The sequence below is a fragment of the Erpetoichthys calabaricus genome, chromosome 6, assembly GCF_900747795.2.
Source record: "Erpetoichthys calabaricus chromosome 6, fErpCal1.3, whole genome shotgun sequence".
Classification (NCBI taxonomy): Eukaryota; Metazoa; Chordata; class Cladistia; order Polypteriformes; family Polypteridae; genus Erpetoichthys; species Erpetoichthys calabaricus.
The window spans coordinates 86,031,615-86,059,306 of NC_041399.2; the positions used below are offsets into that span (position 1 = coordinate 86,031,615).

The following is a 27,692-nucleotide window of genomic DNA, read 5'->3' on the forward strand; positions in this document are numbered from 1 at the left end:
AAGAACACTTTAATCAAGAAAAAAATTAAAAATTAAGAGGCACTGTTGTGCTACCTAATAATGCACTGGAGTACCAGGATAGAATTACAAACCGTTCACTATCTATTTCGAGTCCCTGCATTGTCCTTCCACATCCCAAAGACATGCACATTAACTCAGTTGATGACTTCCCATATAAGTGAGTGTGCTCAGTCCAGTGTTCTTTCCTATTTCCTTACACCTGGTGCTAATAAGGCAGGCCCCGGTCCCCACAATCCTGAACTGAGTCCCAGATGGATTTATACATTTTTCTTAGATTAAGCTTGCTGCTCTAATTTTGCAACCACCAGGATCTGGCCTTAATATTTTCCTAGAGTCAGTAGTGGTTACAGTAGTGCCTTCAAGTTTTTTCACTGATTTGCAAATATTTTAGTATTTTTTTTACTTATATTTTCTTGATATATTTCAAACTACTAGAATCATTAATAGTTGCAAAATGTACCCCTGGATCCAATGTCTGTTGTTAAAAAGCTTACAATTTACTGTCTCAACATTATATTTATCATCATTGATATTCTCCCTTCTTCTGGAATTGTACAATCTAATTTAAAACTGCCTCAGATAAATCCATTTTAAATAAACCCTGATCCCTGATCATGACTCTTTATTGAACTATAGGGCTTTATTCCAAATCCCTAATTTATGTCAGAAGCCCTTTACTCTGCTGAGGCGGAATGAATACACCTATGCATTCAAATGATCTACTTGAACCATCTCAATCTGTTTTTTGGACTGCACTGGAGTTATTTGCTTACTGCTGCTGATATTTTGTTCACCAGAGGTACTGCTCTAGAAGGGTTTTGTTTTTTCACCTGATATACAGCATTTACAATCTCATATGTACCCATTTATCAATAATGCAAGGCCTGATTCTAGGAGAATCATTGTTCAGTATCTATATATTTTCTTTATGACAGACTATTTATTCAAATGGTTTTCAGGATCATTGTTATGATAACGATACCAAAAACATAAATTATACCCCTTTTTTCTTCTTATTGTTCTTAACTCTTGTTTGCTTGATAATAAGCTCTGTCTAACTTCACTTTTCTACTTTAAACAGTAACACAAATGAGAGAGTGGCACTGAAAATTAACTACCAATTGACAGCCTTGAACAGTCTAACAATAATGGATAATGATTTACCTGTCCAGGACTCTAAAGTATTCAAGCTGGAGGTCACATTTGATTTTGTTTGCCATTTAGACCATGTGGTGAATATGTTATTATTTCACTTGCAAAACAGCACTCGTTTCTCATAATATTTATTAATGAATAAACCAAATATGTAATCTGTACATTTTGTTAAAAAATGTTAGATTTTTATAATGTCCTATTATATTAGCTTCCTAAAAGCGCAGAATGCTTAAATTCTGCCACTATAATTTATGGTTCAAATTGCTCTAAAAAAGCTAAACTGCCTAATTGTTCTTTTAATGTACACTAAATGACTCAGAATCAAAGCATCTCACTGTTCTGATGTTCTCTGCTTGTACAGTATGTTGCCATATGCCACTATTTTTTTGTCAGAAGCTCTTTACTATTTTTCCTGAATGACAGAGCTTTTATTCTACAGTTTCTATTGTAATATTCTTCTTCAGTCTTTATGAGGATAAATCATTAGCCAAATGTAAAAACAAGCTATTCACCATGAGTTCTTTTAACTTTATTTCTGTCTTTACAATCTATAGTATATATTTTTTTACTCATTCTGTGTTCTGCCCTTAAGTTAGGTAAAGTTACACTACTCCTCATTTTTATCACTTAAAAACCTTAACACTGGTGCCTCCTAGTGTAGCATTAGTGCAATTCAAAAAAACAACTGCTACAGCCTTCCTTAATAAAACAAATCTTTGGTGAAACTTTACAAACTTGCATTCAAGTGTTCATCCGTCACAAATTATCATCATTTATAGCATCCCGGCATGTATGATATGAATCAAAGTTGTTTAACTTAAATTCCAAATGTTGAAACAACATTTTGCAGTACATTCCACTATCTGCCTACATGTCTTTTGAAATATGTATTTAACCCTATGTTATTCATTAAATATTACACTTTTAAATGGCTTGAGTCCTTGCTGGCTGTTAATACTATTTTACTAAACTGAGTTGTGCTAAGGGGTATACAACTAATCTAATAATCTAATCTGAGTGCATTCTGCATAGGGCGATTAATTTTATACTGTACCATATCTTAGTCTTTCTCAATGCTAAGTATGTGTTGTTGTTTCCAGGTAAATAAAAGGTGATTTTAAAGAAAACTTTAGACAGTATTCAATTGAATCTATCTTCAGCCTGCTTGCTGACAATAGTAGTATGTTATCATAGGAACTAGTTAAACACACACACACATGGTAATAATAAAATGCAAAAGGAAAACAAGATAAAGATAAGGAACTGATAATACTTCAATATGTTTTATAAATAGTTACTTCTTACACTTCCTGTAGAAGTTATAATGTATTTTACTACTTGTGGTGGCTCATATTAAGTAAGCAGAATATGGGCTTGTGGGGAGTATGGAAGTTAAAAATTAAATAATTGTTTTATTAAAAAGTAATGCATGAAAAATACAGACACTGAATAATAAAAAAAATTACATTACTCCTTGCTTGTCTATGTGCTTCATTGTCATGTCTTCTTATTGTTTTTCGTTCTTTGTCGCTTAAGTGCCTTTTGCGATGTGCTTGATACTGAGCAGATGTCATTGCTCTTCTTCTTCGTCTTCATCTACTTCTTCTTTTTCTTTCTGCCATTATGGTGGTTAGTATTTTGTTTTGCAATCACTTTGCAATAAACACATGACTACAGGACACTTTGCAGTCCTTCATGCAAGTCTAATAATGTTTCAGGTTCAGTAATCAATAAATACAATAAATTCAAAAACAGGATGTTGTTTCTCTAAGCATGTTGTTTTTACAAGTTACTGTAAAGTTAGAAGCCTTTTCAGTTAGAGAGAGGTTGTGTGACATAACAAAAGGCTACGTATAAACCACAGTAAACTATCCAGAAGTTGTTTATACAGGTAAGAACTCACACTTGATTATGAACTCTGAACACGTATCTGATGATCTTCTCGATTGTGGGCATGCACTTCACTTCTGTTGCTGCTTTTCTTCTTCTTTTTCTTCCTATCATGGTATTCTTCATCAAATAATCAACCTTTGTGATTTGCTTGATGCTCAGGAGATGTTGCTGCTCTTCTTTTTCTTCCCGCCAAGTCTCTTTCCTTTGCGATCCCTCTGCCACAATTAGCACACAACCACAGGTCTTTACCAAGGTTTCTGCTTCCACAGATTTTTTTGAACTTCCAGAACGTGTCATAAGCTTTCAATTAAGACCAGGAGTAATCGCGTGACAGATGGACAGACCTTGGTATTTTATATACATACAAGGTGAGACACAAAAATAACCGGACTGGGCTTGGGGCTTTCCTGGAAAACCTTCTGGAGGTTGGCCGAACGTGAATCATAGAACTATATCCCCTCCTTCACGCCCTCCCAAACCGCCGACCGGCTAGGTATATCCTGTGAATAGCTCAGTCAGTATTTGCACAACAATCGCTACACGAGTTGCCGCTATAATGTCGGGTGAAAAAATTGAACAGCGACTCAACATCAAATTTCTTGTGAAATTGCATAAAATGGCCACAGAAACTTATGAAATGATATAATCAGCGTACGGTGATAACAGTTTGTCTAACACACAAGTTTTTGAATGGCACAAATGTTTCAAGGAAGGATAAGACAATGTGGAAGACGTTTAACACCCAGGTCGATAGGGGGGTGGCTGCTTCACCAAGACAATGCTCCTGTGCACAATTCTTTTTCTGTAAAGCAGTTTTTGACTGACAAAAACATTCCTGTCCTCGATCATTCTCCCTGTTCGCCCGATTTAGCTCCCTGTGATTTTTACTTGTTCCCAAAAATCAAAAGTGACCTGAAGGGAACATATTTTTCTTCAATGGATGAAGTGAAGACAGAAACAGCAAGCCTGTTAAAGAGCCTCAAGCAGGAAGACTTCCAGCACTGTTTCAATCAATGGAAGATACGTATAGAGCGGTGTAGAGATCAGCAAGGGGAGTATAGAGAAGATGACAATGTTTAGAATGCTGTAATTCATCAATAATTTTTTGTTTTTACCAATCCAGTAATTTTTCTGTTTCACCTTGTAGATACTCCATCCAAAAATTATTTTTAAAAATATGTTATAAACCTCATGTAGTTTGCAAGACTGCCAAGGAAAAATGTAATCTAATGTTTTCATGTAAAGTGTAGAGAAAAAAGTTTATGATATAATAGAAGCCAATAGTGACCAATGCTATATAATGTCTAATGATGGAAAAAACATCCTTGGAAAAAAGAAAAAACCTCATGTTACTCATGTCGCATAAACCACATGCCTGTTATCCAGTCATGTGCTCAAAACATGCAAAATGCATGCTTTTTTGCTAAAATATTGTTAACTTTATTCTTTCCGAATAATTACCTTTTACTATAAACAAGAAACTGAAGACTCATGGGAATGAGTTTTTAAATTGAAGACCCAGTTCGATAGTCAGTAGTCCTGTCTTCAATTTAAAAACCTCAAAGATGATGTGCACTAATTATTCCAGAAGTATATATTTAACATTATTTCAGGTATTCTTAGCATATAGCTGAATCACTGGCATGTGGATTATGCAACATGAGTAAAGTGAGATTTCTTTTTTCCATGGACACTTTTCACACCATTTGGCCTTTGAACAGCATTGGTCACTACTGACTTCTATTAAATCATAAACTTTTTTCTCTCTATTGTGAACGAAAACAAGAGGTTAAATGTTTTCTTTGCCACCACTATAAATTCCATGGGGTATGTAACATATGAAAAAAATCTGACTTTTGGGTGTAGCATTTCTTTAAGTTGGTCAATAGCACACAAAGAAAAATGAATATGAAAATAAACTTACAAAAGATACAAATGAGAAATGGCGTAAATATCAGTGAGGATGAGTTTGCATGTACCAACTTTTTTTAAATTTATGTTGACATGCCTACAACAACACAACAACAACATTTATTTATATAGCACATTTTCATACAAAAAGTAGCTCAAAGTGCTTTACATAATGAAGAAAAGAAGAATAAAAGACAAATAAGAAATTAAAATAAGACAACCTTAGTTAACATAAAAAGGAGTAAGGTCCGATGGCCAGGGTGGACAGAAAAAACAAAAAAAAACTCCAGAAGGCTGGAGAAAAAAATAAAATCTGTAGGGGTTCCAGGCCACGAGACCGCCCAGTCCCCTTTGGGCATTCTACCTAACATAAATGAAATAGTCCTCTTTGTAGTTAGGGTTCTCACGGAGTCACTTGATGCTGATGCCTAAAGCTTTTGCATGAAAAAACAAACAGGATTCATTTCTGGATGCACACTTTGATCTCACCAGGGCACACGTCAACTTCTATTTCGTAAGTCTTAAAGCACATCAGTCACAGGTTATTTTTAGTTGGATTTAGTAACGTTACATGTAGAAGAAAACAGACTTAAGGCATGATATTTATAACAAAAGGGGTTCAATATTTAAAGTCTACAATAAATCCAATTTGATACTTCACCAAGTTTGTGTTGATAATTTTTGAAACACACTATGAAAAGATCAATATGGTTAAGTCTTAAAGGATTTACTTTTAAGGGCCTAGAATGATGAGAGCTCAGAAAACAGCATTTATACGAGTCAACCATTTTTGGTAAACTTATTAATACTGTTGTGATTATTCTAAAGCAGAAAGACCTAAACTGAAAAACTATCTTTACACTCACCAATACTTAAAATGAATTCAGTAATTTAACAAAAATTAAATAAATTAACCAAATACAAAAGTTCAATAACAAAAAATAGAAACTTCAAATAAAGCTAAACAAGAAGAAAAAAAACTGAAACAAAGACAAAATGAATGATATGGAACAGAAACAAGTATTAACATCTAAGCCAATTATCCATAGTATCCAAAAATCACTGATCCTAAGTACCAAATAATGACTTAAGAGCCAGTAACTTCAAAAGCCAAAATGTTCAAAAGACCACAAACCTTAGTCAAAAGAGAGAAGCAGGAGCTGAAGAACAAAGACTAAAATGCAGACTAATGTCAGAGCAAAGCGTCTGTGTCAGCTGGTGTCTTAAACAAGCCTCTCAGGAAACTGTAGCTGTAATGATCACAGCACCTGAGAGCTGCAATTAAAAAAATTACAAAGAAAATTACAATAATGCGTAAGGGTGTGGGGAAAATAATAAACACAGTTAAATAAAATGTAAAGAAGACAAAGGTAAGGAGTAGGAGAAACGATAAATGCAAAAAAAAGAATGTCAAAAAATGCAAGATACACCTAACAGATATAATTGTCATTCCAGATTTTAGACATCAATTTAGGGAAAGCTAAAGACAGCAACAGCCTAGAAGGAACACAACTTTGGCATAAGCACAGAAACATAGAAATACCAGCTGAGCCATAGAACCAAAAGTCATAGGCTACACATAACAAGCCAGCACTGAAATATTGGCTCGCACCAAACGTTTAACCAAAGTATACACAAGAAAAAATTCAATCAGACAGCAAATGCAGCCCTTTGCGCACATGACCTTTTAATATATTACTAAGTAAAGACTGTATTTAAAATTAAACATACTGGCCTTTGTACTATTTTAAGAATATATTTCACACTGAATACATTGTGCATTTCTCTCTGTAGTTTTTTTTTCTGTCTACACATCCTGGTTATGAAAGTTTTGCACTTAGTAGAATCATATTTTCTGCACTGCTTCATGAACGCTTTATTATATGTGCATGAACTTTCATAACTGTGTTGTCTTCTACAAGTGGCAGAATACATCTTGAAGCCTGTGGGATGCTATTACAAATATATAAACATTTCTGCCAAAATATGAAAAAAGAAAAAAAAACTTTCATTAATGTTTAAAACTTTAAAGATTACGTGAACAGAGGAATTTAACAGTACAACTGAAAGTAATGATGCCAATTACCATATGTGCAGATACCAAATTTGTGATCTCTTACGAGCCACTAAATGTAACATAAATTACCAGTTAACCATCCAAAGAATCTACCAGAACTTCACATGCATCAGGATGACCCAGTAATAGCATTTGCACATTCAAGCCCAAGTAAGGGTGTGGGGACCTTAAACGTTGAACAAAATGTACGCAATCACAGACTTCTTATCATCTAATCATCTAAAAGAAAATCATAAAGATGCATCTGGGACATAAATACCACTATGAAGCCTAAAAAACTGCTGAGGGAAACTCAAAGGAGTATAGATCTGAAGATGTTTGCTGCTGAACTGTTAATGTTTTCACTGAAGCAATTCCATGCATTCACCAACTCACTATTGCTTGTCTGCCAAGTAAGAGAATGGCTTCTTTACTATAGAAAAACACAACATAGTCTCATCTGCTGGCACCCTGCCCGGGGTTTGTTCCTGCCTTGCACCCTGTGCTGGCTGGGGTTGGCTCCAGCAGACCCCCGTGACCCTGTGTTCGGATTCAGCAGGTTGGAAAATGGATGGATGGATGGATGGACTCATCTGGTGGAAACCAGTCTAATAATGTTCTCCTCACTATGGATAGAGAGTAGCTCCATTATTTCAGGATGTGTCCAGTTTCTTGACACATTTCAAATGGTTAACCCTAGAAAACAAACTTCTGCCAGAAATCAAGCCAGATGTAAACTTTGATTCAACATCACCTAAGTTCCTTTTCATTAGTTCCCTTGATGCGCTAGAAATTCAGTGTACTGTACATGTGGCCCACAGCAATACTTTGTGTGCCCAACCCACCAAATTTTAAATTTGTTCACATATAAACAGAAACAGAAAACTCCTGTGAATTCATCCAGACTAAGATGTAATCAGTGCAGAACCTGAACATTTTGTACGTTCACAGGGGACCCCACCCACACTCTGACTACAAGTGTTTAGTTTACTGGCAAAACCTGAAGCTCTGTGTCTGCATCAAACAAAATACCAGTATTCCATTGATGTCAAGGTCCTGCCTTGAGTGGGGCTTAAATAACTACATTCATAGTTTTATGTGTATTTGTTTTACTGGCCATTTCCCATGACTTTTTTTTACTATTATTTTATTTTTTAAAAGCAAAACATCACAATGGCATACTGCTCAATAAAGCAGATAACAATAACATAACAGATCATTTACTTCAAAACCAATCCAAAGAAAACAAACGAAAAACAGAAATACAAAGGAAAAAAAACTAAACAAAACTACAAACCCCACCAAAGGTAAAAAGAAGAGACACAACCCTATCTAACTTTTTAAATATAATAGAACAATTAATAGCATAAGACGGTTAATTACATGCCAAGCATGCTTGTTATTCTAAAATTATATTAATGAATTCTTGCCATGTTTGAAAAACATTTTAGACACTGTCTCTAGGACAGAATTTGATATTTTCTAATGTGAGATAATGTAGAATGTCACATACCCTCTGAATTATAAAAGGCTGGCTAGGATGATAAGTCTGCATGAAAGTAGTGTGGTATAGGATATTAGAATCAATTTATTTCTATGTAGTTCAATCACATCCAAGAGTACACTAAATATAACTGTTAATACATTAGGAGTGACTGTGACGTTAAGACTATTTGAGAAGCATGTAAAGATGTTTGTCCAAAATTATGTTAATTTAGTGTATTCTCAAAACACATACAGCCTAGTGATACTGCAGCTAATTGGAAACGTTTTCCACATATCTATGCACATTTTTCTCCTGGTACTATACTTTTTCTCCCACATTCCCAAAAGTGTCGAGGTTAGGTTTAATTGCCGATTCTGAAGTGACACTTTGTGAGTTTGGGTGTGTTAATGGACTGGCACCTTGTCCAAGGCAGTTTCCTACATTGTGGATCAGTGCTTCCTTGATAGGCTCTGCCCCCCCCCCCCCATGATCCAGAATTGCATTAAGGTGGCTTGGAAATGTCCAGTTATTTTTATTAGGGTTTTACTTAGATATTCTGGAATTCAAGGGTATATGGAGCTGTGAAACAAAATACTAGTGACTGAATGTTAATATGTGCATGCATTCTTTTTAAATCTTTTTGCAAGTCTTTTCAATGCTGAGGTATTATCTAGAAATAATGATGTGGTTTATGATAATGATAGCAACACATTGCATTCATTAAACCAGAAACTAACCTTAAAAGGTGAAACCTCAGTCATTGTAAAAGAGGATAATAAATGCATTTTACAAAAAATTACCATAATGGCCAAAAACAAGCAGATTCAGACTTCGTAGTTTACCTGCATTCTCGACTAACGTAGCCTGTTCTACAGGATGGTCTTACCTTTTGCTGAGACTTTGCCACAGCTGGGCACCTGAGGAAATATAAAAGAAGTGTCATCATCATTTTTCTAAGGTTGCAGCCCTTTCAGTTCAGTTATTAGAAGAATCTCCTGTGAATGTTCAGTATTCAAAGCTACTACACTTGGAGCTCTGGACAGATATTTTCCCACAAGCGGACTTCAAGCACTGCTTACAATTATATTAACTGCTGATTTGTGTCTAGTCCATTACAAATGTATTCTAGTGAATCCTTCCTGTTAAAAAGTCCCCAATTACACAAAGCATTACTTAGATTCAAGAACTTTATGGTACATCTACAGGAGTGACCTACGGCTAAAGTCCTTGTAGTTACCTTTTAAATGGTAGACCTAAAAGAAGAATATAGTAACTGTAGAGGACAATATGCATGGAACAGCTAAAGATTCTCTACAATGTTTTTCATGTAACTACTCAATATTTCAGTACCCTTCATTTAATGCAAACCCAAGCAATCTACTGCACATAATCAGAAAATAGGCTTTTTGTCTGTTCAGCAAATTCATGAGCCAACTTTTTGACCAAATAAATGGTCAATGAAAGGTGAAAAACTTTGAGAAGGCATTGTCTGGTGAGTGTTCAAAGCAAAGTATTGCAGAGGTTATGCAGTACAGATAGAATTACATGCTAGACGGAGACTGAATTGGTGGCTGTGGATTATAATGCATCAAGCAAGGCCTCGGCCATGGCAGCTTTATACACATGGAATGTCACATATGCAGAACCACAACCTCACCACTGGTCCTCTGGAATCATTAGCTGATTTTTGCAGAAGAGCATTACAAACAGCATTTCTTAATATTGAAATAGATCCTGACATTTGTAAGTATTTCAGTTTTTCAAATATTTGTAAAATATTTCTATGTGGACAACGTTCTCATAAGCTTATTTTAAACACATAAACATAATCCTAGTTGAACTTTACTTCCTTTTACACCATTAACGTACAAGGAATAAGCGTGGAGTTTGCATGTTCTCTCTGTGTCTTGCTGGGTTTCCTCCGGGTGCTCCGGTTTCCTCCCACAGTCCAAAGACATGCAGGTTAGGTGCACTGGCAATTCTAAATTGTCCCTGGTGTGTGCTTGGTGTGTGTGCCCTGCGATGGGCTGGCGCCCTGCCCAGGGTTTGTTTCCTGCCCTGCACCCTGTGTTGACTGGGATTGGCTCCAGAAGACCCCCGTGATCCTGTGTTAGGATATAGCGGGTTGGATAATGGATGGATGGATATTGATCTCCTTTCTTTAAGTTTATAGCGGCACAGTCAATGAAATGTTATTATTTGGACAGAGTTTCAACAGCTTCATCAAATGTAAACTTTATTCATAACTCTGGAAAAAACAATTAGACATCAAGGATTATTTAGATTTTTGACATTACAAGTTTAACTAAACTAAATGTTTATATACACTATGCCTAATTTTAAAGTAAAATGTCAGTGATCTGTAATTTGAAGATCATATGCTCAAGCCAGTCTATTACTGCTACTAAGAAACAAAAAACTCGATTAAACCATTTTATGGTAAATATAATATTTTTAATTCTTCATAATGTAATTCAGGGTTTGGGAGGGCAAGGCAGACATCAACTTTGGACAGGGCACCCCTTCATATTTGGGCTATCACTATTACCTTCTATTATGTCATAAACTTCTTTCTTTCCATTCTGCATGAAAACACAAGATTAAAAATGTGTCATAGACTGCACCATAAAATGCGAGGGGTAATTATGAATGAATGAATGAATTAATTAATTAATTTGGGTCATTTTTGGGTATTACGGTAGAATAATTTATGACATCAAATTTACTATTGTAAACAGTTTAGCGCTAGAGGAGTCTCCATGCAAGCCATGTAGTATAGGATACCATAATGGATATTCCATTGCTTAATGTGACTAATCTGGTGTTACTCCATCGACTGCGGTCAGTGTCAGAGGAGTGGAAGTGATTTTAGATCAAAACTATCTGAGAGAGATATGCACATATTTTAGCCCCAAATTCTTTGAGTGTAGAATATTCCCAAAACATGAAAAAGTGAGGTAGACACTTGATCACCATTCTGATCTTGTCACAGGTACATCGGAGACATTAAATAATGTGTACTATTTGTGCATAATGTGTATTTTTATCAGAATTATGGCATGCTTTTTACAGATCGAAGATGAATGAATTTTATGGATGAATGAGTTCCATTTCTTATCTAAAATTCTAACTGAAACATTCTCTTATTATACAGCTGGTTTCTGTTTTCTCATTACAGTACTATGGGTTGATTTGTGTATGTCTGCTGGCAGTAGATAGCCTTTTGCAGATGTCTGTTTGTTACTGCGATGACGGCAGTCCACTGACTTTCAGTCAAGTTAGCTAAGGGAATACTAAACAATATTAATATTTTTAATGAACTACTGTGAATTCACTAAAATTATAATAATATTTTCTAGTGAAGAACATGGAATTTTAATGAGGGTAGTTAAAACATTATGTTAACATGACATATAAAAATCCCATGGTTTTGATGTGTATTATGGTGCTATTCTAAGTGGAAACACTGACATAAAGCCTAACTGTTGGCTTACAGAGCAAGAGAATTGTCTTACAGAATGTGTAAACCATATGCAGGAATACACTAGGAACCTAAACACAAGTTTAGAGATAGAGTTCATAGCACCTGTGTTAAATGGTTATGCATTATGAAGCATAGCCCTACACAGCAAAAACGGCTACAAAGACCCAAAAATAACTGCAAGATGTTACACCTGTTCTCAACTTGCCAAAGTCTCCACACGCTAACATGTAGACAGTGATGGCCTTCAAACAGTGTAATTTTAATATTTCAACAATATTAAGAACACAAAAAGCATGTTGATAAGAACCAGCCATTTGGTCCAACACAGCATATCATTTTTCGGTTCATCAGTCTTTACAAAACCTCATCAAAGTTGTACACCAATATTATTAATATAAGCAACAAGAATGCTGTACTTTTTAGCACTGGGACTTATTTCATAGCCAGAGCATAATGACCTCCATTTTGCACTGTTTTAAATAAATTCTCAAATAAAAAAGCAGACAATCCTGAAATTTTGTTAATAATTTAGACACAGGTATTTTTATGTTGAAGTAAGCACAATAAGTGTATTGTTGCCACTCCACTTCCAGTTACTAATCACTCCTTTTATTTTTGTTTGCTCTTGCCAGTATCTTGCAGAGGCACCCCGTGCCACTGCCAACTGACAACATTTGCTCTGGAACATAAGTGACATTTAATTCTTTTGATGGATTTAGATTTCTAGTGGACCAGGTATTCCCTTTTATCACTTCTGCTGAAACAAGACAACACTAAGTATGTGGCGCTACTTCTTCCTACTACTGTCCAAAGACATGCAAGTTAGGTGAACTGGCAATAATAAATTGCCCCTAATGTGTGTTTGGAGTGTGAGTGATGATTCACTCTGTGATGGTCTTGTGCTCTGTGCTAGCTAGGATAGACTCCAGCCCCCCGTGACCATGGTCTGGATTAAGAGAGTTAGAAAATGACATGACACTAGATATCCATACTTTTTTAAGCCAAGAGACCCACCTTCCAAAAATGTTGTAACACACAGTCAGGTCACCTCCACTAATAGATGTGCAATGCTGTGAAGCTGGGCATGATCTTGGATTTTAGTTTCTACTAACAGTAGCCTCATAGCACGATTCTGGATAACTGCAGATCTACAGTATTATTTAAAGCAAATGTTTAAGTATAGCAGAATACTGAAGCACAAGTGATCGGACAGCATGTGATAGATGTAGGCTGGGGTACTCAATTTATTTTCTTGACATACTGTACCACCTCCAGGAATTGAAATGCTTTGTGGCACCATTTTTTAGTCTTAAATTATTAAGTACTGATCTCTTACAGGTGGAGTGGTGGCTCTGAGGTTAGGGATCTGCACTGGCAATCGGAAGGTTGCCGGTTCGAATCCCGTAAATACCAATAGGGACTCTGCTCTGTTGGGCCCTTCAGCAAGGTCCTTAACCTGCAATTGCTCAGCGCTTTGGGTAGTGAGAAAAGCGCTATATAAATGCAAAGAATTATTATTATTATTACTAAAAGCTATATTTTTTACCTTGCCTCCCTAATAATTGCATTTGGACATTATTCACAAGGGATTATTGATAGTTTTTTGTGTGGGTCTCTGTTTTGTCATTTTCCATGTGTATGCCAAATTTTTTTAATGAATTGTTTTTGATATAAAAAGGAGTGTGATTTCATAGGGAATAAAAAAAGCCTTCAATATTAACATTTACAAAAAGTATATAGTTACATATGAATCCAGATCAAAAGTAGGGGAAAAGTTCATTCACAAGTTACATACAACGTATGGTCAAAAGACAGAGGACAACAGCTCACAAATGGTTGCAAGCCAATGTAAAGGCTGATTCTGCTTTATAATGTGCCCATCTCTCTTTCCAGGTTCAGCCTTTTTCTGTATTTATTTTTTTTAAGGAAGGACAAAGGTTACTGGACATTGGTGACTCTGTCTGAAACAGAAGCTTTCCACTGCTGATTAATATTAATAACAACTAGGGGGCTTTGCCCCCTGCTCGCTATGCTCGCCAACCCCCCTGGCCTGTGTTACGCTCTAGCTTCTTTGTGGTTCTGCTGCTCACATATGGGGATATGGATGTACAATTTAAACAGATTTTTATTTTCATGGGAATTGTTACATATGCATCAACTGCTTGTGACTGAATTTCATTTCTTTCTCTCTATTAAATAAAATTACTTTTTCGAATGTCTAATGTTGTCCGCAGAAGATGTACTACATTACCTTCCTTGGATACATCCTTTTTTCTACAGTAATTCGTGCATTGTAAGACCGGACATTGTTAACGGTTGTAGATATTCTTTGGGATATTGTAAGCTGTTGTTTTCATCTACTGCACAATCACCACCAACTGTTTCAGCATAGTCTATTGATATGCATTTAACCAATTTGCCGTGTAACCGATCGACATTTTTGGCGTTAATTCGTTAGATTTCCTCTTTTCTCTGTGCTAGGATTGTGCATGTACTCATTTTTTACGTTGATAACCCTTTGTGACTAAATTCTTCAATATGATTTGGACATAATATGTCTTCTTTAATTGGGAACTTAAAGTGAAGAAAACGTTGTGTAAGAGCTGAGAGCGCAGGAAGTGTGTCTGACAAAAGCATTCACACAAATGAGAGTTAAGGTATTGTTTGAAAATGTTTGAGAGGAGAGCGTGACATGAAAAAATGTCAAGGCAAAAGTCTCGTACCACAGGACTTTTAAAAATCTCTCTTCCAAAAAGTTTTGTCTCTAAAAAGTCTTGTCATGTAGAACGATTTTTTTATATAGTAGGGAGATAAAATTGAATGTTAAATGCAGCTGTTTTATTTTTGATAATTGTTAATATCCTCATCTTCCTCATTATATATTCTTCTGCATTAATCTGCCAGTTTCTAAGGCAGTACTGTATTTAATAATACAGCAAACAGACAGAGGGTGAATGGCACTCTACAAACTGCTTGTGTTGAGGTGCTACAATATACTCTTTGGTAGAAAACATTTGGGCTTGGCTTGTCATTGCTGAGCAGTCTTTATTTCTAGTGGTGAGGTGGGGAGTGAGAGGGAGCCCAACAGGCATGAATTTTCAAGGGCAGTGAACACGGAATAGAAGAATGGTGAGACTGAAGTGGAGACTTGCTACATGGAGCACTGTGAGATGGAGCTGAAGACTCAGGTTTGGCTACTGTGTAACTAACAGTCCTTTTTAAGAACTCCTTCCCCTTCCATGTTCCTCCTTTTTTGTGTTTCCTCACGTATCACTGGACAGCAGCTTGTGTACTATACTGCCTGAGTACTGTACCACTGGTCTAGAGCTATACTGATACAGGACTACTTTCAGTTATGTTTATTTATTTAAGTTAATAAACAATAACTTTCAGTTATTGTTTATTATTGTGTTTAAATTGACTATGTGAGGCAATTTAAACACAATCTTCAAATTTGAGATATATTTGTTAATTTTTTTTAGAATGTCAACCTTGCCAGGAGTATTGTGGCTCCCCCAAATGGTTGCAGCCCCTAGTATGAAAAACAATGCCCTAGAATGTCTATATAAAGAGAGAAAAAGAAGTAAGTCTCCATTTTTCTCAATATAGGGCAACATTAAGATTTTTTTCCGAGTGTGCTCCTGAGTAGCTAGTGTGAACTTTTTAACTTTATAAGATAATTTTTCTCTGACATTAAATACTGTTTCACAGTGTAGTGTAAAATGTGCACATTGAAATACAATAATATTACTATGAACAGGTGAAACAACACAATGCACAACTCTCTCTGGTAACAGTAACATGTATTGTTGTGTTATATGTAGTTACTGTAATTTGAATTCAAATAAGACATGCCAGTTAGGTGGGTTAGCGACACTAAATAGGCCCTAATGGGTGTGTGGTGTTTGTCAGAGTGTGTGTGAGTATGTTCCCCTGCGATGGAACTGGCACCCTGTCCAGGGATTGTTATTCCTGCCTTGCACCCTACCTTTGCTGGGATAGGCTCCAGCCTCTCATGACCCTGCTCAGGATTAAGCAGGCTTAAAAAATGGTATAACATTTTTAACACAAGAAGGAAGGCAGTACTTGTTTCTTACCTCTAGCTCTGAAAAGTGCAAATTCCTTCACAATTTGCACCATCACTAAGGCAAGAAATGCCAATGTAATCAAGTAATACACCCTCCAGGAAGACAGTGCCACAAACCTGCAAGAATTAAATAGAAAAAGATGTCATTACTTCTAAATTGCAGACTAACCCATACTTTTCAAACATTCACGCCTCTCCCAAGTCTCACAGACATGCAGATTCGAGCGATTAGTGACTCTAAAGTAGCCAGGAATGCGTAAGCATGGGTGTGTGATTAAGCACTGTGTGTACGTCAGGGAACTGGCAATCTACCCAGGTTTATTTCCTGCTGTGGGACTCATACGGCCAGGGTGGGCTTCAGCTCCCACAGCTCTAAACAGTTTCAGTTTAGAAAAGGAGTCAGTTAATAAAATGCTGTGTCCCTGTCACTATATGCTTCATTTATCCTGTAGTATAAAGCTTTTACTGGAGACAAAGAAAGAGACGAAGACTGGATCAGTATGGCAGTTCAAACTGTCATAGCCTCTTGTTAGTCATACAGGCAGGTTTTTTTTTTTTAACTGAATCGGCACAAGAACATCCTGTTAGATCTGTTTTAAAATAGTAACCCAAATGAAAACAGCAGCTTTTACATTATTATTCAGTATCATGTTACTTCCCCAGTCTCATGTGTTTTCTTGTTACCTACATTCTGGAACAGGAAGTTAAAAAAACAGTTAACTAACAAAGGAAGTAATCATTTCTTCTTATTCTCTCAGCAAGCCAGATGGCTCAAATGTACCTTTTCTTAGTGCTGTATAGTCTTACGTTCTTGGCCTTGACTTCTACAGTATTTCACTTTTTGCTACCTCTTCACATTCTACACATTCTGTCACCCAAGTTGTGCATACATCACCCATATTAAAAATGGTGCCTTGATAAAATTGAGAACAGACTGTTAGTTCAGTGCTTGTTGAGAATGACTCACCTATTATTATTTTAAGTGTTTTCTACAATTACTGTTTTTTAGGTAAGGATCACAGCAAGTCACTTCAAATTGCAGCAGTTATAATCAAACAACAGAACCAATTGTGACCGGGAGGCCGTCTTTGGCAGTGCTGTTAGTAATTATTTGTTGAATATAAAAAATATGAAATTACATTAACATGTTAGTGTCACTCACAAAGGGCTGTGAGCGCCACAAAAGGCTGTACATAAACCTAAATAACCAACATTCCACATATATACCAATTAACTCAATTATGGATGTCAATCACAATTACTAGAAAAGAAGTCAGAGTACAAAGTTAGCAAAGAGCATAGGAAATGGAAATAACATTATTTGTGCCAAAATTAAATGCAGTCCAACATGATAAGTATGTTGAAATGCAATGCATATGCAAGTAGGCTAATTAATTTTGGCCTGGTTTTATTCAGCCATAAATAAAAACATCAATCAAATGATTGTTTGCTTTTCACTACAGCATGCAATGTTTGTGTCACTTTAAAATGCAATACAAAAGCGCATTCCATTATAATTCATGTCCATAGATTGTGTTATAACTAAAAGCAAAGTATTGCATTTTCTTAGCAACTACTTCATGTGCATTGCATTTCAAATTGAGACCATGTTTTAATCATGTAATCCAGGGGTGTCGAACTCCAGGCTTAGGGGGCCGTAGTGGCTACAGGTTTTCATTCTAACTCTTTTCCTAATCAGTGACCAGTTTTATGCTAATTAACTCCTTTCCCCTTCATTTTAATTGCCCTGTTTTTAAGGATTCAGTCCTCTGAATTTATTCCTTTCTTCATTAAATGACAGCCAAACAGAAATGAGATGTGAAACGAGCCAACAGATGACCAGCTAAAGTGGGATTTCAAACTCCAATCAATTTCACTCCAACCAGTTTCTTAATGAGAAGCCGATTCTTGCTGTTAATTAAAGCCGTTATTTAACTCCATGGCTTGTTGCTGCTCTCATTCTGCCACAGCAGACATTTCCAAAACTGTTTTCTGTTTTTTATAAGAACACCGTCAAAAATGTTTTGGTGACCTGAGAGATCAACCTTACTGAGACCATCACTTTTCTTTATTTTCAGATATTGTGTGAGGGGCACAGGTGAGCTGGTCATGTGGCGACTTGTTTTATGTCTCATTATTGTTTGGCTGCTAATTAAGAAAAAAGAGACAACTAAGGGGTCTGAGTCAAGTTAATTAAAACTAAGGCAAAAGAAGTTAATTAGCAGCAAAAACTGAAGAAGATGGTTAGAATGAAAACCTGCAGCCACTGTGGCCCTCCAGGACCGGAGTTCGACACCCATGGTGTAATCAAATGACCATTCAGCATCAAAATTTGGGGCTGACTAGTACCTGGTACTCAATGATGGCCTGTCACCCTAGTGCCATTTTAAAATGTGCACCAAAATGCTGTGTCACAAAAACCCCATTAATGCAAACACACTGGACTTTGCTTTTAGCGAATACTCTCTGAAATGTTACACAGCCTTACCAGGCTCCACGGGTTGTGCTGGTTATGACACTAAACGTTATTACAGAATAAAATGTAATCAAAACAATAAACCTGACATGACTAATTACAAAATGTACAGCAAGTATTTCACAGAAAACAGGGAAGCTAAAACTTCTTGAGAAAACATTTTCATGCTAAGAAGAGTAGGAGTCAGGTTAATAAATACTTCATTTTGAACATGCCCATTCCAGACTTAAGGAATGCATATCTCACATTTCAGCTTAATAGCACTGGGTCCATTAGTTACACTGTAAAGGATTCCATATCTACTGAAAGCATTTGCTGGGCCTGGTCCATGACGCCTGCATTGCTCGATTTATCCAAGTATTTTAACATCTGTAGTCTAAATATGGCCTATGCTGTTATTGCTAACTGACCACTCTTGTGTCTGACTGTAAATATGGACAATTTTGTATTTAGTGGTCTGTTCAGTGTTTGCAGACATCTAAAAAAGCTGAACAGCCCTATAAAAAGAGGGTGTGTTTATTTGTGAACAAAACATACAAATATATTGAAATATTAAAAATGTTTCCAACAGGAGAGACATATAATAAAATAGTACATCACTTTAAACATTAAAATATGAAACAAATTCACCATGACAAAGATGTGATAATGTGAAGGCTTTTTCTTTAGTCTGCAAAATTAATTTACATATAAACAGGCAGTTGCACAGGCAACAGATTCAGGACTCGGAACTACAATGTACTTGACAGTTTACACAAACACCCTGAAACAAAGAAGTGGTTTGGGCTTCTTAAGGGAGATAATATTTTACCATTTCAAACATTAAGATTTTAGCAAAGGTTGGGTACTATAACTTAGATTAGATAAACTTTAGTAATCCCAATGGTAAATTCAGATGCATACCGCAGCAGAAACATAAAAAAACAAGGATACGGACTCACAGAACAGACAATACAACCAATGAATTGATAAATAAATACATAAAAATAAATGAAGGTATATTGTGCAGATATTTCAAAATTAATTTAACGAGTACATCAGGAAGAAGCATTGAATTGCCTGATAGCAGTGGGCAGAAAAGACCCCCAGACGCACTTCTTGGCAGAATGAGTCTGTGGCAAAAGTGCTCCAAGAGAATGTGCCTCCTGAAGGGAATGGAGGGGATTTTTCATGATGGCATCCGATTTTGCCACCATCCTCATTTCCACAGCAGCTTCCAGCGTTTCCAGGGTTCTCCTTGCGATGGTGCAGGCTTTCATTGTACATTTGTTCAGGCATTGTGGTTCTTTTGTCCCTTAGGTGGCTTCACCAGTAAACTGCAGTATAGAACAACACACTGTCTACTACAGACTGATATTTCTAGCATACTTGCTGTACACATCAAACGACCCAAGTCTCCTTAGGAAGTACAGTCTGCTCTGGCCCTTCTTGAACAGCTCCACTGTGTTCTCAGACCAGCCCAGTGGGTTTTTCATTTGAACCCCCAGGTGCTTGTAGCTTTGAACCACTTCCACATCCTCCCCATGAATGGTGACTGGTTTCAGAGGCTCCTTGGCAAACAAGAAGTCGATCACCAGCCCTGTTGTCTTGCTGATACAAGTGGTTCTCCCTGCACACAAGAAGAAGTCCTCCACAACCTTCCTGTACTCTGACTCATCTCCATTATTAATGCAGCCTATGATGGACGAGTCATGTGAAAATTTCTATAGATATCTTGCACTGGTATTGTAAGGGAAGTCTATTGTGTAGAGTGTAAACTGGAAGGGACACAGGACAGTTCCCTGAGGTGTTCCATCATTACACTCCAACATTTCTGAAACACAGTACCTGAGCCTCACAACCTTCTGTCTGTTGGTCACGTAGTCCATGATAAGATTGTGGGGTTATCAAGAATCAAAGTTTTAAGCTTTTTCCTCAGTTCATGAGGCAGAATGGTGCTTAAGGCACTTGAAAAATCAAAGAACATTATCCTGACTGTGATGCCGGCTTTGTCCAAATGGGAGTAGACTCTGTGGAGCATGTAGGTCAGAGCTTCCTCAACACGTTTATATGTCTGATAGAGAAACTGCAGAGGATCCAGATGTTCTGAAACCAGGGATCATAACTGTTACATGATCAGCCTCTTAAAGGTCTTCATGATGTATGAAGTAAGAGCTACTGGTCTGAAGTCATTGGGATCACTGGAATGCCCGTTCTTTGGTACTGGGACCACACAGGAAGTCTGGGGAACCTTCTGCAAATTCATGTAAGTGGAACAGAGATGCTTAAGGATCCAACAGAGCTGGATGGCACATGTTTTCAGCACCCAGGGGTTGCCTGCTCTCTCCTCAACTGATCAGCGAAGAGACACAGTCCAGGAAGTGGATTAGGGCTGATGTCATTGTAGGGGAAGGTCATATAGGGTGCAGATGAAACCTCTCAACTTACACACAGAGGCTAGCAGTGTTGGGGGATGGCTGTACTGACAAGAATTAGTCAAACCTGTTGAAGAACTGGTTCAGTTCATTAGCTCTGTGCTTGATCTCTTCCTCTGCATGCTTAACAGCCTGCTGGTAGCCAGTGATAGTCCTCATTCTGTTCCACACTTCCTTCATGTTATTTTGTTGTAACTTGTGCTCAGGTTTGTCCCTGTAATGGGCTTTCCCATTACTGCGCTGCTTCTTCAGTTCTGACTGCACCTGCTTGATTTCTTTCTTATGTCCAGACCTGAAAACTCTCTTTATCATATTCAGAAGGGCTTTCAAGTCTTTTGTGATCCACGGCTTGTTGTTGGGACAACAGCACACTGTTTTTGTTGGGACTGTGTTATCCACACAAAACTTGATCTAGCCTGTGATAGTGTGACAGAGTCTCTCTATGCCCATGCCATGTGACTGACAAAGTATATCCCACACAGTGTTTTCAAAGGCATCCTTCAGATCCTCCTCAGCCTCCATTGTCCATTACTGCATGGTTCTGGTGGTTGGCTGGCAGCCACTAGACAATGGGCTTATATGTAGGTATCAGGTGTATCTAATTACGGTCTGATCAGCCTAAAAGTGGTAAAGCAACACAGCTATATGCCTCCTTAACATTGCCATTTAACAGGTCCTGTTTTCTCATGTTGTGGAGTCCACAAACTGTTAAGAATTGGTGAGGGTGGAGGAAAGTGAAACACGGCTAAAGACTCCAGAAATTGTAATGAAAGCAGGATGATGTAAACTGGCATGTGAAAACTCTCTCAGCATATTATAATAAGGATACAAGCCCACCACAAGCAGCTCAAAATTCAGGTTGCATACTTGTGCTTTAGTTATCATTTTTTTGGGGTTGCGCCATTTTTCTTTCATAAACATGGCAAGCCCACCTTTCTTCTTCTTGTCACTTTCGCACCTGCTTCTGTCCATCCTCACAATTTTAAATCCATCCGATGCAACAGTGGAGACTGATGTTTCATCTCTAAGCCACAACTCGGTGCAGCACACCGGACTGCTGAGTTTGTTCACCTTTTGGCTCCTGATCAACATTGACAGCTCATCCATTTATTTCGCCAGCGATCTTACATTACCCATCCATATTACTAACCGAGAATGCTAAACCGGATGATGGACGCAGGCACATCCGGCAATGGGCCGTAGCTGCAAAAAGACGTACTGCGCAGGCGCAAAAAGAGTCCGCGAGAGTCGGCTGAGGAGCCGAGAAAGGCGGACGAAAGAGGCGGATGAGGGGAAGCGAGAGGCGGACAAGACCACAGAAAAAAGGAGTGAGCACAGGAAAAATGGAGAAATGAGGAAACGCAGGCAAAGCACGAAACACATTGCACACGAAACTAGACCCAAAAAAAAAAAGGAGGCTTGCGCACAACGGCAAGGCACTAACCCCCCCCCCCCACAGGCACCGGACGGGACACACACAAAGAGGGGGATTCAACAAGACACAGGAACACAAAAAGAAAGAAGACGCTCGCGCAACAACAATCCTCACCCCCCCCCCCCCACATCCATAAGAAGTGACACCCAAAGCCACATATTCTAAAGTGAACGTCAACACCTTCACACTAGACAGCATAGGTGTCAGCATAGGTGGATCTCCTTACAATAAAGCACTATTAACCGTTCAACTGCAGAAAAGGAAACATATTAACAGTGACTGCGACCCTCCTTATTACTTATCCATATTTCGGATGCTGAGAAAGAAACAAGTCATGAATACACGGTCACGGGTACAAAACGAAAAGGAAAGGATAACAGGAACAAACACACGAACACGAAAGAAACGACAAAATAGACGGCTATGCAGCATAGGTGGATCTCATTACAATAAGGCACTATTAACCGTTCAACCGCAGAAAAGGCTCCATATTAACAGTGAGTGCAATACTCCTTATTACTTATCCATATTTCTAAAAGAAAAAATGTCTCGACTCCAAAAACGCAAAGCTCAACTAAAGCTTCTAACTAACGATGTACCTAAAAGTAAAAACTTTATGAACTGCGTTAGATCCTACAATAGTTCATTTGCTTTTAGTAAATATCACGCCACCAAAAGGCAATTGCCCATACTGCTTTCCCATATGTGCACAAATACTGCATCGCATTGGAACAGTGCACCCTGAAACAAATCAACAACGCAAATATGCACAAATCTACATCCTAGATCCACATGACGCAAACTATCAATCAAAGTGCTGCATCGCAACAGGCACGGATTCAAAACGAAACACCTCCCGTCTCAGACATACGTTAACGGCAAGGAAGGCTACAACGGGCGTCTCACACAGCACAGGCAAATCGATTACAGCTCCAAAACAACACGTCCCAAATACTACACATGCAACAACGCGTCTCTCAAACGGCACAAGCAAAACATACACCGGGAAAATTCATTCCGATTAATGAATGTCATTTGCAATCATTGTCATTCAGTTCACTTCCCTGAAGAAACAACTGGCAATACAAGTTATACATTTACACGTTGTTGTCAAAAGGGTCAAATTAGACTGCCTTCTTTACATTCATATACTGAATATCTACAGAAGATTCTAACTGACGATGTACCTGAAAGTGAAATCTTTATCAACTGCATTAGATCCTACAAATCGGTATCCACTATGAACATTAACGGTGGCACTGCACGTGACATCCGTCTTCAAAAAATGTTGTTTATTGATGAATGTACAATGGCATGAAGTCACTTACTCAACACCATTCATAAACTTCTACAAACGTTTATGAATAATAATATTCGATTTGGAGGAAAGGTACTTTTATTAGGAGGAGATTTTAAACAGTGATTAGCTATTCTTCCAGATGCCATGCACTCAGCTATTGTTCAGTGCACCTTAAAATACGCAGACAATTGGCATTGCTTTCAAAAGATACAGTTAATAAAAAAGATACGATGTCCAGAACCAGATCATAACAATTGCTTATTACAACTGAGAGATGGTACACTCACCAATACAGATGGACTTCAGCCACATATTATTACAATTCCTCAAGCCTTTATCTGCGACGACTTAGTTACAGAGAGATTTGGAACAGCAATCTCATTAGACCAAATGCCCCTTTTAACACAACGCACTATATTATGTCCAAAAAATATTAATGTGGAAAACATAAATACCCAAGTCATTCCATTACTTCCTGGAGAGACACAACTCTTTCTAAGCTCTGACAAACTTGACTCTGATCACAACAATAACCATCTTCATTGATCTTACAAGTTCTGAGCTGGAATTACCTTTTACACTTAAACGGCGTGTACAAAGAAATTTTCCAATAAACCTTTACACTGTGCCACACACTTTATTGTTTGCTTTCTATTTGCATCATCTACACCGTCACACTATTCTATATCTCATTCATACATCACGCTCTTTGTCATTCCCAACACCAGGGGTTGGCGAGCGAAGCGAGCAGGGGGCAGAGCCCCCTAGTGATAACAGAAGGCAGGTAGGTCTGTACTGTCTTCTCTTGTGGTGGGAGAAAGCTCCTGCTTTCTTTCCACGGTGTCTATGCAGTAACTGTGCTGGCAACCCTGCAATTACACCTGGCACTTTGGGAGACAAAGGGTGCAGGTCCAACAGCTGCTGTCTTGTGTAAGTAAGTGTGATATTTTCAGTTTTCCATGTTATCCAACATGGCAGCACTGGAAGTATTGTATAATGTATAAAGTGTAGAAAAGTGACACTGTGGGGTAATGTTACCACCTTACAGTTCTTGGACTTTCTTCCTCACTGGAGCATCCACAGTACAGATATTACTGGGTTTTCCAAACACATTGAGACAAACACAGTAAGCTGACTGTCAGCTCTGTACTGGCCTTTTGTGGCTAAGTGTAGTTGCATGTACAACAATGTCCTCAAATAGTTCAGCTGGTGCTTATTATGCATCATAACCCTGAATGGAGTAAAAACCTAGGTTGTATAATGCCGATCCCTTGGTACATCCAACAGGAATGTGGCAAATACAGTCATTCATTACAGCCTCCTCAAGACAGAACATGACCACTATGGTCACATGGACTGCTAACACAAAAATCACACAAGTGAAAAGTGTGTTTTAATTTGAAATGCGTTAGAAAATGGTGTCAGAATTTTCAAGTCAGACTGAATGATTAATAAAAATAATAAGTTTAATTTATTAATATAAAAAAAAACAAGCCTTTTAACTTCACATATAAAGTAATAATTAAGCAATAATTACTCCATGTCCAATCAGCTGCAATGAGGTCTGCTCAACCTTCCTTTCATTCTTCCCTGGCTCTTTCTCTTGTCAGTTGGCTTGTGCTCAGCCTTTTCTCTAGCAAGTACAACATAATAAATGGGATCTTGCCTACTTGGGAGCTCAACTCTTTTTATCTGTTTGTTGTTTTACAAGATATATCTTAAAATGAATTTAAATGTAGCTCAAAAGCAGTAATGCAACCCACTGCAACACAAAATCAATTTAATGTGATTTTCAAGTAACTCCTGTGCTTCCTTTTCTACTTTTTGTGAAAATCTTAATATAGTACCTTGGAACCTTGGGGAAATTGCTTCGCTTCACAACCATAATTCATTCCAAAACTCTGGTCGTAAACCGATTTGGTCGTGAACCGAAGCAATTTCCCCTATAGGATTGTATGTAAATACAATTAATCTGTTCCAGACCATACAAACTGTATGTAAAGATATATATTTTTTAAGTTTTTAAGCACAAATATAGTTAATTAAACCATAGAATGCACAGCGTAATAGTAAACTAAATGTAAAAACATTGAATAACATTGAGAAAACCTTGAACCACCGAGAAAACTAACATTGCAACAGTTCGCGCTATACAGTAGCCTTATGACTCGATCGCTGTAAACTTTTTTTTTTTTTTTGAGTTTTAAGCACAGGGTAAAAAAGGAACATTTGAACAAATCCGAACTTTATTTAAAAGCCAACCATAAGCAACCAATAAAGTAACATTGCAGGAGTTCACGCTAATAGCATTACAACCCGATCGCTGTAAACACTTTTTTTAAATGAGTTTTAAGCACAGGGGGAAAAAAGGAATATTTGAACAAATCCGAATTTATTTAAAAGCCAACCATAAGCAACCAAGAAAGTAACATTGTAGGAGTTTACGCTAATAGCCTTACAACCCGATCGCTGTGTAAACTTTTTTTTAATGAGTTTTAAGCACAGAGAAAAAAATGAAAAAAGAGAAAACATTGCAACAATTCACGCTACAAACCGAAAAATCAACATTTGAAAAATCCGTAATACAAAAACTAACCATAAACCACCAAGAAAACTAACCTTGCATGAGTGGAGTTCTGGCATGAAGCGAGGAGGAACTGGGTGGAGAACAATCCAGTCTCGTTGCAGTTGAAGACTTGTTGCGGGATGTAGCCTTCGTCCTCCACTAATTTTGTGAAATTTTTCACGAATTCTTTCACAGCTTCAGCATCGGAACTAGCAGCCTCTCCATGCCTTAGCACACTATGAATGCCACTTCTCTTGTGAAACTTTTCAAACCATCCTCTACTGGCTTTAAATTCCTCACTTTCACCAGTCATAGAAGGATAGTTTTGCAGCAAATTGCCATGAATCTTCCTGGCTTTCTCGCATAACATCGCCTCACTTACGCTATCCCCTGCAAGTTGCTTCTCGTTCAGCCACACTAGCAACAGTTTCTTCACCTCTTCCAGCACTTGAGGCCTCTGCCTGGTTAACGCTGTAACTCCTTTTGCAACATCAGCTGCTTTAATAGATTCTTTCTGCTTTAGAATAGTCAAAATCGTAGATTTTGACTTCTTGTACTCGGCGGCAAGATCAGTAACACGAACGCCACGCTCATACTTTTCAATAATTTCTTTCTTTACTTTGATTTCAATTTTCTGCAAAACTTTGTTCTTGCCACTCTTCACTTGCTTAGAAGCCATGGTTAACTGCAAAAGCACACGAAATACTGTAGAGCACAAAGAGTTAACAGGTAAAACACACACGTCTGACTGAGAACAATGAACAGGGAGAGGCTGAACACGTGCTTAAATACAGTAATCGGCACGTACAATTTGGAAGGGAAATGAAACAGAGCACAAAGAGTTCACAGTGAAAGCAAGCACGCACGTGCAAGCACGCACGTCTGACCAAGAACAATGCAACATTTGCAGAAATCATCGGCGCGCACAAACCGAAAGGGAAACTGGCTTGTTTGTATACCAAGTGTGTGGTCGTGAACTGAGGCAAAAGTTTGGTGAACTTTTTGGTCGTAAACTGATTTGTACGTGTACCGAGACGTTCGTGAACTGAGGTTCCACTGTACTTAGCTCTTTTGCTGTTCAAAACATATGTAATGGTCTGTATCAATTAAATAATGTAAAACAGTTAACATCAATTGGCCAAATTTTTCAGTATCTGTACGAGAGTGGAAAAAGAAGTTATGTGGTTTAGCTTGCTAATGACAAAGACGCCTGTCACGTTGGTGTAATGGCGTATGATGCTAACTCCATTATGTGTATAGACCAATTCTGCATTAAAGGGCATGGAGCAGTCACCAAAAGCATGAATTTAAAGGATTTACTACTGTAAAGATGACGTACATGTGGTTGAAGAAGCATAAAATACATTTCAATATAAGCAATATGATATTCTGTACTGGATTTCAAGGA

At 37.6% G+C, this 27,692-nt stretch overlaps 1 protein-coding gene across 1 annotated transcript in view; it reads right to left on the reverse strand.

Moving 5' to 3' along the window:
• Positions 1-27,692, reverse strand: part of retreg1 (reticulophagy regulator 1) — a 102,677-nt gene that overhangs the window by 66,745 nt on the left and 8,240 nt on the right. Inside the window, exons 2-3 of the mRNA XM_028803809.2 lie at positions 16,104-16,210; positions 9,409-9,439 (exon numbers count right to left, since the gene is read on the reverse strand). Of these exons, the coding sequence (XP_028659642.1) occupies positions 9,409-9,439; positions 16,104-16,210 (138 nt within the window). The remainder of the gene's footprint in view (positions 1-9,408; positions 9,440-16,103; positions 16,211-27,692) is intronic.